Here is a 12341-nt window from a genome sequence, read left to right on the forward strand (position 1 = left end):
AAGCTAAAATACGAAAACATCTTTGTATTTTTGAAGGATTCTTGTAATCTTTTACTTTTTTTTACTTCCTTTAATGACAGAAATATGAAATTTAAAAAAATATTTTCATGTTAAAAGGTTGTCACCCGTGCCACACAGCCTCTACCTACATTTTGCGCATTTTGCACAAATTAAAATCGGTCATACGTGAATATACGTGAAAAAAGTTGTGGTTTTTACTTGAATTTTGACAGATTTATCACTGAACCACGTTAAAACCACAGAAGAAGCACGACTAAACCACGCAAAGAACACATCAATCAATGTAGAACAGGAACCATGCGTGATTATTCCGCTGTTTATATGCAATTCATCTGTGATTCATATATGTGCACTGAATACGCGATATAAAAGTTATACATCTGTGGTTCATGTGTGAAAAGTGCATTAGACATATGTGGAACGGTAATGTGAAAAAAGACACAAACTTCCGTATGCATCCCACAAAAATGATTTACGTAATACTTCTGTATAAACTACGTGAAATACAAGTAAACTATGTATTTCTCAAACGACCAAAAATTGTGAACAGCTCAAAACCGAATTTACGTAAAGAGCCGTCGGCCAAAACCCTCGAAAGACATCTGCGCTCATCGTCGAATGACGAACCCAAGAAACACTTATGAGTGATGTATATCACGCACGGATCATGAAAGGCCAAAATGACATACGTGGAAAATGTACGTAGTGGCTGTGTGACACGGCGTTAATGTGCAGAAGTGAGATCACTCAGGTGTTGTCGTCGTTTTTTTGTGCCCTTCAGGAAAGGCGTCCTGTGTGCAGCTGTGGTACCACATGAACGGCAGAGGAGTGGGGACGCTCAATGTTTACCAGCAGAGCGAAGACCAGAAGACGGTGGTGATCTTCTCCCAAACGGGGGACCAGGGTCGTCTGTGGAGGTTTGCTCAGGCCTCCCTTCTCCCCCGAGTGCAGCCTTACAGGGTGAGTAAAAACTTTTCAGCAAAATGAGGAAGATCTGTAGCTTTTTCTGCTGAAAAAAGCAAAGACTGTTCAGGAAATCTTTAAACGACGGGACATGATGTGCATCTGCAGCCAGATTTCATTAGCTAGAGGCAGGAACATGCCCCCTCTTTAGAACTGGACGTCTTTGCCAAAGACTTGACTCCGCCCCCTGCTGTTCCAAGCAGGAAGTGGCTCCAAGAAGCCAAAACCCCACAGACTTTTATAGAGAAACAATGAGCTGTTCCTCAGTCGTTCTTTTGGTCAGAAGAACCCTTCTGGATCGGATTCCCTTGTTTAACATCTACTTGATAATCCTCTTTTTCTGTAGTTCAAGTTATTCAAGTTATAAACTGACCAATCAGATGCCTCAGTAAAAGTAGGTGAAGCCTGCTGTCCCCCACGTCCAAAGTTCGAAACGTGTAGCCCACTTTCAAGTGAAAGGGGTGTGGCCTTCTAACAAGCTAGCTCCTAATTGGTGTGAGTGGTTACCATAGAAGCTCAGTCTGATGCAGACCAATCATTGCTTGCTGACGATGACTGGTTCCAACATGGTGGCGTCCGTATCATAGAAAAATGGCGTCTGATTTGACTTGATTTGGTTGGAGTTGGAAGTAAACTGCTTCAGCACTGTGACAGTAATCTACCCGACAATTACATGCATGCACTGTGGTTCTGCACGCCTGTCCAGGCTCTCTGGCAGCAGGTATGTGCCGATTTATCAGTCTGGCTTAAGGTTTCAATCACAGCTTCACCGTCACTTTGTGTGCTTGGTGACATGAGTGCCATCGATGTAGAAGGAGGATTAGGCTCTATCATTTTCATAACTCTTTGCATTGCTAAAAAAACTATTTTAATAAATTGGAAAAGCAAGAAAAATATAAATATAAGTCAACACAGAAATCTGCTGCTTGATCAGATCAGCTTGGAAAAAATGTCAGCCCAAGGTTCAAGTAACTTTGAAAGAATTCGGTCTCTCTGGTCTCCCATAGCTGACTCCATGACTTAGGGGATGGGGGGGCCTGGTCGTCGCTGCTCCTTGCCCTTCTGCCGTGGGCTGGGGTGGGGGCCGGGGCCTCCGGTGCCTGGCGGGGGGTGGTGGGGGCTCCGTTGGTCGGGGGGTCGGGTCCGGCGCCGGGGTGGGGCGGGCTGGGGCGCTGCGTGGTCCTCTGGGCTTGGGTGTGGGGGTGCGTGGTGGGGGGGTGGGGTGGTGTTCCGGCTTGGCTTGGGGGGGTGGTCCCTTTGCCTGTGCTGGGGGGGGTTGGCGGGGGGCGCTGCTCGGGGGGGGGGGGCCCAGCGGCACTGGATGGGCTTCCCATCTACGCCTGGGGCTGGGATCAGCCCTTCCCTGGCTCTGGGGCGGGACGGGACAACCCTCTTGGGGCCCCCGGGCGCTCTGGGTGTCATCCGCTTCGGCTGCGGGGTCTGGGGTGGGGGGTCTTGTCGGCCCTGTCCTGTGGGGGGGCATTCTGGGGGAGGGGGGGGGCCGCTATTGGTACGGGGCAGGGGGGGTTGACGGGTCGGGGTCTCCGCTGAGGCCATCGGCGGTTTCCCCGGCCGGTTGGCTGCCTCGGTCCCGTCGAGGCCTGACCAGAGCTCTTCTAGGGCCGGCGTTTGGGGGTGGGGGCCTGGGCTTGCTCCAGGGGGGGCCGGCGCTTTCTGGCTCCTCTCCCTCTGTGTGGGGTGGGTGGTGCTGGGCCTGGGGTGTCGGCGCCTCCGGGGGTGGGGCCCCTGGGCTGGGTGGGCCTGGCCCCCTTGCTGGGGGGGGGGGGGGGGGGCGGGGGACAGCTACCAGCTGTCCCCAACTTACCCCCTTCCTCATATAACCTCATAATAGGGTGAGGGGGTGGGGGGCTTAGCCTGCGATGAGCCTTGGGGGGGGGGGGGTTTACTAGGCAGTGGCCCCCCCTCCTATGGTTGCCGTATGGAGTGGGCCCCCCCTCTTTCGGTTTTATTTGCACCTTAGACATGTAGGGCCCTTGGTAGGGGGGGTGCTTGGACATCACTGCCAGCAAGCAGCAGATGTCCTCCTAGCACCCTACCCGCCAATTTTAACCGCACCTTAGACATTTAGGGCCCCTTGGTGGGGAGGGTGAGGGGACATCACTGTGAGTAATCAGGAGATGTCCCCTTAGTGCCCTACCCGCCAATTTTAACTGCACCCCCCTTAGTACACACACCCCTCCCCCCTCAATATATACATCCCAACATAAACACACACACATGCACACACACACCCTCTTAAACACACATATACGCACACACATTTTTGCAAGGAAGGTGGGACCTAGGACCATCTGTCCCCTGCCTCTTCCCTGGTGGGGGGTACGGGCCCCTTTGCAGCGGCGGCCGTGTCCCCGGGGTGCCGGCTTCCTGGGCCCGGCGGTGCTCTCTCCGCGCGGTGGGGGGGTTCACATTACATCTGAGCCGGGGGTGTTGGTGTCCCTGGGGGGTGGGTTCTGGTCCTTGCTCCTGAGCGCTGGGCCCCGCCAAACTTCCAACTGTGGCCGAGCCTGGTCGGGCCATATTTACAACACCCCTTGTGGGCCCTCTTTTTTCCCCGGGGTTCCCCCCTCCTGGGCGGGGGCGGCGGGCCCCTGCCTTGCTCCTCCCTGGACCAACCGTGGGCCGGGCGGATGGCCGCCTGGAGTGCGGGGCGGGTCTCCCTTGGGGGGTCCTGGCTCGTACCTGGGGTTGGGGCGGGGGGATGCCCGGAACTCCTGGGTGGTGGTGGGGTGCTCGTCTGGGGCTGTGGGCGTCCCTCTCCGGTGGGGCCCTGCGTTGGGCTCTCCCGGCGCGGCGGGGGGGCTGTTCTCCTGGTTGGGCTGGGGCGGCCCTCTCTTTCCCTCTGTGCCTCCCTGCTCTCTGGCTCTGGGGGGCCTTGCGGCGGTCCTGCTGGCCCTGGCCTGGGTGGCGGGCTTGGTCGCCCGGGCGGCGGTTGTTCCCTGCCGGTTTCCGTGTGGCATGGGGGGGATTCCGGCTGCCGCTGCTGCTGCGGTGGTGGTCTTGGGGTGGGGATGGCTGGGCGCTCTCCTTCCTTCTTTACACATTCCACCATCCATATTAGAAGAACATGAGCACTCACCTGAGCACGGGTGTTGGCTCACCTTTGCACTGGCGGTTTGCGTGACTGAATGACTGAAATGTCTCACACTAGTTGGTGTTAAGGCATAAGTATGTGTGTGAGCACTATCTGTTTTGTGTACATGTCGACAGATGGACATTTTTGCAACTAGCAGGTGTGTTTGACACTTGGGTGTGTGTGTGGACAGGCTCCGCCCTTTTTGTACTGCATTTGAGCCTTACCATGGTGATTAACAACCAGTAAACTTGTTGCTCTATGCTGCTTCATGGTCTTACCCCCCTTCCCCTCCTACTATCACCCTCCTTCCCCCCCTCTTTCTAACGTCCCTCTCTCTTCTTCCCCTCTTTCCTTTTCCGTCCGGTCCAACACCAAAGATCTTCAAACATGTTTGAAATTAATAAAGTTTGGCCTCAATTACAAAAGGGGTTTATTCAGACATACCTTTGGTTTGTCTGAAGATTAATAACCCCTCTTGTTAAAGTAAAATATGTCCAACACAAGAGGCCCTCAGCTCTCATCTGTTTGCCCAGCTGTTGGACAGGACAAGGTAAAAAAAAAAAAAAAAAGGAAGTAAACTGCTTTTTATGGATGACATCACACTACCTCAGTCCAGTTCTCTTATATAGTCCAAGTTTGCATCAGAAAATGTAGACATTGCGGGGAGGGGTGACTGATGGGCCTAAAATAAAATAAAGTTGATGTTTGTTCGAAAAATGCACAAAAAACAACATTGCATGCATTCTTGAGTCAAATGTAAAATAGTAATTAAACAAAGCTGTAAAAGCTGCTGCTGTCTGTGGCTTTCAGGTTGTGGTGGAGGGCGTGAAGGCGGGTCCCACCACAGACGGGGACATGGCCTTTGATGACGTGCAGCTGACAGACGTTGTCTGTCCTCCTCATGGCTTCTGTGACTTTGAGAGCTCTTTCTGTGGGTGGACCAACCTCGGTGGAGACGTCGATCAGGGCGACTGGCTCCGTGGGGCTGGAGCTTCTCCAAATCCCCACACTGGTCCCACTGTTGATCACACCACCAACTCCATTCACGGTAGTAAAAGCATCACGGTGGACAGAAATGAACTGCAAAGTGGGAGGGGCTTCTTTGATGTTGCGTGCGCCCTTCAGGTCACTACGTTTACGTGGACAGCTCGGTGGGGGAATGGGGAGACATGTCCTTTCTGATCAGTGACGTGTTCCAGCCGTCCACCAGAGGTCACTGCCTCACCTTCTGGTACCACATGTACGGCAGCTCGGTGGGGACCCTCAGAGTTTACCTGAATGACAGGTTGGTATCACACTGAACATGACCCTCACGTGACCCTCACATGACCCGGTATGTTAATTGCTCTAAACCAATCTCTCCCTGCAGGAAAATGAATGCTGGAGGAAATGAAGAAGGACTTCTGAAATGGATCGAAACTGGAAACAAAGGAGACCAGTGGCAGCAGGCAAACGTGTCTATTCAACACCAGGAGGCATTCTGGGTAGGCATGCAATCTGGTTTTATCTGGAAGCTTTAGATTGACAATAATCCAGGATGTAATTCTCCTGCTGTTGTCTGCTTTTCTTCCACAGTTTGTGTTTGTCTATCAGCGGGGGAAGGCTGCAGGTGGAGATGTTGCTCTTGACGATATCGCCATCATTCCCAGCGAATGCTATGCAGAGCTTCCCATCAAACCGTCTGATAAAAACCGTAATCCTCCTCACAAACTGCAACCACCCTCAAACTGCCAGGCCCCTGCAGATGCATCTTTATATGGATCATTTCAGTCCAACAGACACTAATCCATTTAAAAAGCAGGAAGTGATGTGAATCTGTTTCCTGTCTCCTTAGACTCGCTGACCGTCGGCCTTGCGGTGGGTCTGACTCTGCTGGTTGGACTCATCATCGCTGTTGGTCTCTACTTCCTGAACCGAAACCAGAAGATTATGTACAGAACAGTTTAATCCATTAAAAAATCATGAAAGAAAAGGAAGTTGAAAAACGTTGACTTTGTTTTTTTATGTTTTGTAGGCCAACAGTCATGACAAATGAAGAGACTGTTAGCAACGTGATTGACCTCTGCGGCAGCAACACGGAGGTGAGGAATCAGGATTGGGGATTAAACGTCCAGCTTCACAGAAATATAAGGGTTTTTTATTTTTTATTTTAGGACACACTTCACAGCCCAGGAGTCCACATTTCCTTCGACAACATCCTTTATGATCCGTCACCGAGCCACTCTGAAACCTAGCCTGACGCTGCCTGGTCTGAAACAGAGAAGAATGTTTGTTTTCACCAAAGTTTGATGATAAAAACTTCACTTTTTCATGTGACGTTTTTCTTGAATGTAAAAAGAAGCTTCATAATAAAGTTATGTATTTTATTTGAACTGTATTTTTATTCTAGCAAGATTCAGATTCATGTTTAATCCAGTTCTTTTGATCTGCGTCTCTGTTCCTCAGAGTTCTTGATAGGGGTTATAGTGTGAGGATAATGTTTCATCTCAGAGGGCCGCTGGTTTAGGTTCACAGGGACCAAGCCAGCAGATGAAGTGACCTGAATTTCAAACTTCTTCTTTTAGAAGCCAGATGAACCCAAGTTGTAGGGACATTTGGAGCCGTAGTGGTGTCCGAACTTGTTTTTTTTAAGGGGAAGGGACTTGACGCTGCGCTGCGGCGTGGTGGAGAAATCCATTTCTTTATGTGGGGGTGCTCCGAAGCACAGAGGTTTACATGTAAATGTAAGTAAAGACTTTTTATTTTAGCGAACTTATATAATCCCACCCTGTTATACTATAACCATTTTATTACATGATTTATCAATATCCGGTTCCCAGTTTTTATCAGACAGAATTAAAAATCATAAGATATCAATAAAGCACATGACAAAGATGAATTACTTAAGTATTACGTCAAAAATAACTTTTTGAAATCAACATGGCAAATGCAGATCAGTCATCTGAAATATATGCAGATTATGTTACTTATAAAAGTCATTCATATGAATAAAACATAATACTATATCTGTAAAATAGACACAACACTGTTTCAGGAATTTTCATAGCAAAATTTCATCAAGTATCAAAAGTTAAAAACGTGCAAAATTATGCTACATTAGGAAAGATTTTTGAATCAATTTATCAATTTTTGGAGAAAGTGAAGTAATATTATTAAAAGTCAATCAATTTAACAATTTTCAATAAGTGATTAATCATTTGTTTTACCTTTTTTTTTAATATTTTTTTTTTTGTATTTTTATTTTTTTTTAATAATAAAGTAATGCTGTAGGGGAAAAGTAAAAAGGGTCCATAACTGTCGATTGTCCAAGGTTGGTATTTCTTCTTTTACTGATAACAGCCGTTCTTCTGGGTTTAAACAGAGTTAATAGTTCTCTTCGATGTTATGACTGCAGACATTAGATTCAGGTCCATATCCTTCTTCAGCTGATATCAGCGACGGTGAAAGTTGAGGTCAAGTTGTCTGCAGGTCAGAACTTATTCAGGTGACGTCAGACATACAGAGAAAGTGATGAATCCACGTGTCATATTTCTTGAAATTATTTGGCTCTTTGGTTTATTACTCCATGTTGTTTCAGACGACCGTGATCAAACACTTTTCAAAGTCTTTCATTATGTTCACCACCAGAACCTTGGACCGGTCCTCTGGACCGAGCGGTTTGACGTAAATCCTGCAGCCTTTAACCCAAGTGTTCTCAATCTGCTTACGCTTCCTGAGAAGCCGTGCATGTTTTGAGATTTCAGCATTCCTTCTGGTCAGATGGTCGTTCAGATAAGCAGCCGAACTTTCAGGTGTTTCCTTTGGGTCATCAAAGCTAGCTTGTGTTTGTGATTCACAAACCTGACGAGGATCGCTGGTTTATCCGTCTCCTTTCTCCTGGGGAGCAGGTGGCAGGTCTCGATGGTATTGAGATCCAGGGAAATCCCTTTAGATGTGAGAAATGAATGTATTTGCTGCTCAAGAGACTCTGCACCGATCTCCGTATTATCACTGCTAGCTACGCTGCGCTAGCATTAGCAGTGCTAGCTCCTGCTGTCAGTTTGGCTTGAGGCTTGATGATCGGTACTCCAGTGAGAATGACATTATTCATCCTTACTTGCTGTTCCACATCGTCCAGTCTTTTCTCCAGAATCTCGACCTGGTTTTCTCGCTGCTCGTTTTGAGCCCGAAATCTTTGGAACTCTTCCATCATTTCCCAAAGTGGCGTTAGCTTAGCCGACACTTGTTCCATAAAACTTTTCAGCGTTTATTGAATAATGTCAAGAGTCTTTTTGAGGTCTTCGTATTCCTGGGGTTTCTTCTGGGGCATGGTCAGCTCTCTTTTTTGGGGAAAATCAACCTTTTAAGTAATTTGAAGATAGTTGTATTCGCAGAGAGGCACGCCACGCGTCCTGCCCGTAACCCGGAACCGGATGGTAGCTCACCTGCGACTATTGATGATGTCATCGAGACATCAGCAATGTCCGAATTTAAAGACACAATAATTTCCCTATTTATAGGGCTAAATGTAGGGAGAAGCCATAGGGCAGGGGTCGGGAACCTATGGCTCGCGAGCCATATATGGCTCTTTTGATGGTCACATGTGGCTCGCAGACAAATCTTTAATTATACTTTTTTTTTTCATTAGACCAGTCCTTGTCTGGCGCGATGCGATGCCAGAGGCGCGCAGTAGTAGCGGTGCTTGGAGAACAAAATCTACGCCAGCACTATCAGTTACTATTATCTATTATTTCACAGAGTTTGTGCCAGCCGCAAACCTGTGAATTGCCGTGCCTAAAACTGCGCGCTCCCGCCCCTGAGAAAGAGCGCGCAGTTGCGGGGACGGGATGTGTGAGGAAGAAAGCAGGGGGGGGGGGGGTGTGGGCACGGCCAGTAAGGTGAACCGCGCAGGGATTGTAAAAACGTAAAACCCGTAAAACCACTCACTGCAGCGTGTAAGTATGTGTTTGGCTCCATGTCTGTATGTGATCAGTCTTTGTCACATCTACAGAACATTCAGACCTACGATCACGTTTAAAGTCTCAACGCCTGTATGAAGCAGAAACTCACCACGTATCAACCAGACAAGACCATCAGCAAAACCACTACGAGAAATACTCATCATTTATTAGCAACAGCATAACAATGTTATTAAAAAAATCCACAGATTTATTGTACTTTAAAAATATTGAAATTAAATCAAATGCACACATTCATTTTTATATTTAGTTTTAAACATATCGTTGCGGTCTGAGTTGGACTGGGTGGGTGTTGGGCCGCGTTAAAAGTTCTGGAGTTCATTGAACGCATCAAGCAGGTTGTTAGGTATTTTGGACCAATGGGGTTCAGCTATGGGCCGATTAAGGGAAATGGGAGGGCTGACGCGGCAGTGAGCGAATATAAAGTTGGGAGAAGCGCTCTCATCTCGGCCGGAGAGATTCAGGAGTTGCTGAAGTAATTGTACGGCGTTTGTTGCGGTCTACAGTAACCAGAATGAAAAACCTTAAGAGAGGTCAAGGCTCTGTGCCTCAGTGTGGGAAAGGGACGCTACATTATTTTATGGCTCTTTCGAAATGACATTTAAAAATATGTGGCGTTTATGGCTCTCTTGACCAAAAAGGTTCCCGACCCCTGCCATAGGGGAAGAATTGGGATTCTAAACTAAAATAAAAGTTTTTTCTAAATAAAAGACAGTTCAGACCAATAACAAAATGTGTACAATATTGAATATTTCTTCAGCAGGCCACCTTCTTCCATTCAGTTTCTTAACACGCTCTATCCCCGCTATAACCTGCATCCGGCTCTTTCATCCTGGAGCGCCCCGACTATCGTATTTTGCGCTCTCTGTGTAGGACACACTGAGGAGCGCGGGGGAAACCAACTCTCAGCTGCAGAGGATATAAACAGGTGAACAGGTAGAGAGGAAAAGCAGGTAGAGAGGGGGGAGAGGGGCTTTGGCTTCAAACTCTGTCAGAGATGCAAACACGGACGTCAGATTGAGACGCGGCTTTCACTGCAGGAGTTGAAGCAGAGACTTTCCCTGGAATGATTTTAAAAACCCAAACATGGAAATATGATTACCAAGTAGAACTCTTCAAAATAATAAACCTGATCTCTCCACATTCTCAGTGTCTACCATGCAATGATAAACACATCGCTCCATGCATCGATCAGACCAGAACCAGTAGCTCCTCCCACACGCGGCCGCGGTATCATCCTTCAAAGAACATAATGTGCATTTGCAGCGACGTATGCTTCAGACGATGTCCGATTGGCCAATCTACATGTCAATCAAGTCCCGTACTTCTCAGTGAGGATTTTGATTGGCTGGTGGATTTTAAAGAAGTACTTTTTTTTTTTTTTTTTATCTTTTCTGACCCGCGATCTACACTCATGTCATTGAAGATCGACCGGTAGATCGCGATCGACGTAATGAGCACCTTTGAATAATATATACATGCATAATATATATAATGATGTCCAAACGGGTTGTGGCTCCGGGTGCTTTCTTTTTTATTAGGGGCGGTCCCAAATGGCTATTTGAGTAAAAAAGGTTGCCGACCTCTGGCCTACACGAACACCCGTTTGATTGATCAGCAGTGAAACAAACAAAAAAAATCAAACGAAAATTACAACAGAAATTCAAATGTACACATATTTGCAAAAGGAAAAATGAAATATGTTCTGCAATATTGGCATGTTGTGCAATTCCTCCTCATAAATAATATAGTTGACAGAACGAAATAATGTAATGTAAAAATGGAAGAATTCGGAGTGAACACATCTTTAGACAGCAAGAAGACTTGCTGGCAAACGAGGACGAGTGGCTTATGAGCCGGTTCCGACTTCCTCGAGCCGTCCTGTTGGACCTCTGCGGGCCACGGTCCGAGGTTGTGAGGCTGCAGCATTTACGCCGTCTGCCACCGTTTGCCACTCAAGTGCCTTTTTGGCATTAGTAATGCCCACACTGTGCCCTCCAAACAACATTCTTCTCCTCTTTTCCACCTCGCCAACGATAACTTCTACTTCACATTGAGTGAAGTTACGTTTTTTTGATTTCCTCCCTGTGTTTGCCATGATTTCGCAATCAATGAATATTAACTTGTGGGCGTTTCACGGACTATTTATGGGCAACTATGGGCGTGTCATGAAGCCGCAAAAGCTGCGCTACATTTAGAATTGATTGTGATTTATTAGGGGAAACTCTGTAGGATGTGCATGCGCACGGTTTTATAAATCCGAATATTTCTGTGCGTACGCACGTCCTATGTTTCATCCGTACGCCACTTCTGACGCAAATCCTACGCAAAGTTTTATAAATGAGGCCCCTGTTCCTTACATTGACGTGTTCTCCCTACCATGACAAAGGTGGATAAAGGTGAAGAGAACTTCATACAATCCATGGACACCAGTGAAGATCACAAATCGTGGGTGTAGATGACCCAACTCCCAATGTTAAATTCCCCGGAATAGCAAAAGGGTTACACCCTTCATGCTTTATGTTGCTAATTCACAACACACCATTAAATCCAGGACTTCAATTAAGTTGGCATCACGCTGAAAGAAGGAAAACACTGAAGAAAATGAAAGGGACGACGGTCGATGGGGTGTCCATTATTAGAAATTAGCGGGTGATGTGGAAGCCTGAACTGTCCAACGCTTACATAAAATCTGGGTTTATATGAAATGTTACTTATATTTCACATCTAAATTTATGAACATGAAACGTCTACATTTAAATCCTATGAACAGGAAAATAACAGGAATAGTTTTTCATAAGTACCAACTCAAAACCCTGTTCTTCTCATTTGGCCCTTAAGGCTCTGACGGTCAAGCAGTCAAAGGTTGCTGTTGCACGTTTACTTCAGCTTATAACAGAATTTAGCCGATCACAAGAAGGAAGGAAGTTCTTAGAAAGTGTTGGGGCCGCACATTTCTGATTTCATCACATGAGCCTGCAGGCTGGTAGAATTTTGAATGTGGACTGTGGACTTTGGACATGCCTGGTCTACAGTATCGTTTTTAAAAGCCAGTCTAAAAACTCACCTTCTATTTAACTTTCACTGCTCTTTTGTTTTAATTAAAAAAAAGTTTTTTTTCTGTTTTATTATACATTTCAATCTTCATGTTTTGTTTTTTAATCCTCTATAATATCCTTGGTTTAAAAGGCACTCAAATATTAGATGAACAAATTATATGAATTACATTTTCAGTCGTTTTTTTTAATTTTCTTATGTAAATGCAAATGTAAATGACTTTGTGGGCGTGGCCAGAGGCCTCC

At 46.8% G+C, this 12341-nt stretch overlaps 1 protein-coding gene across 1 annotated transcript in view; it reads left to right on the forward strand.

The window, feature by feature from the left end:
- LOC105358331 (MAM and LDL-receptor class A domain-containing protein 2) overlaps window positions 1-6447 on the forward strand; it is a 29147-nt gene extending 22700 nt beyond the window's left edge. Inside the window, exons 44-51 of the mRNA XM_023965415.1 lie at window positions 803-981; window positions 4892-5129; window positions 5207-5366; window positions 5451-5565; window positions 5657-5774; window positions 5916-6012; window positions 6096-6162; window positions 6235-6447. Of these exons, the coding sequence (XP_023821183.1) occupies window positions 803-981; window positions 4892-5129; window positions 5207-5366; window positions 5451-5565; window positions 5657-5774; window positions 5916-6012; window positions 6096-6162; window positions 6235-6315 (1055 nt within the window). The 3' untranslated portion in view covers window positions 6316-6447. The remainder of the gene's footprint in view (window positions 1-802; window positions 982-4891; window positions 5130-5206; window positions 5367-5450; window positions 5566-5656; window positions 5775-5915; window positions 6013-6095; window positions 6163-6234) is intronic.
- Window positions 6448-12341: the final 5894 nt, after the last annotated feature.

This window comes from Oryzias latipes, chromosome 17 (assembly GCF_002234675.1).
Source record: "Oryzias latipes chromosome 17, ASM223467v1".
In the NCBI taxonomy this organism is placed as follows: Eukaryota; Metazoa; Chordata; class Actinopteri; order Beloniformes; family Adrianichthyidae; genus Oryzias; species Oryzias latipes.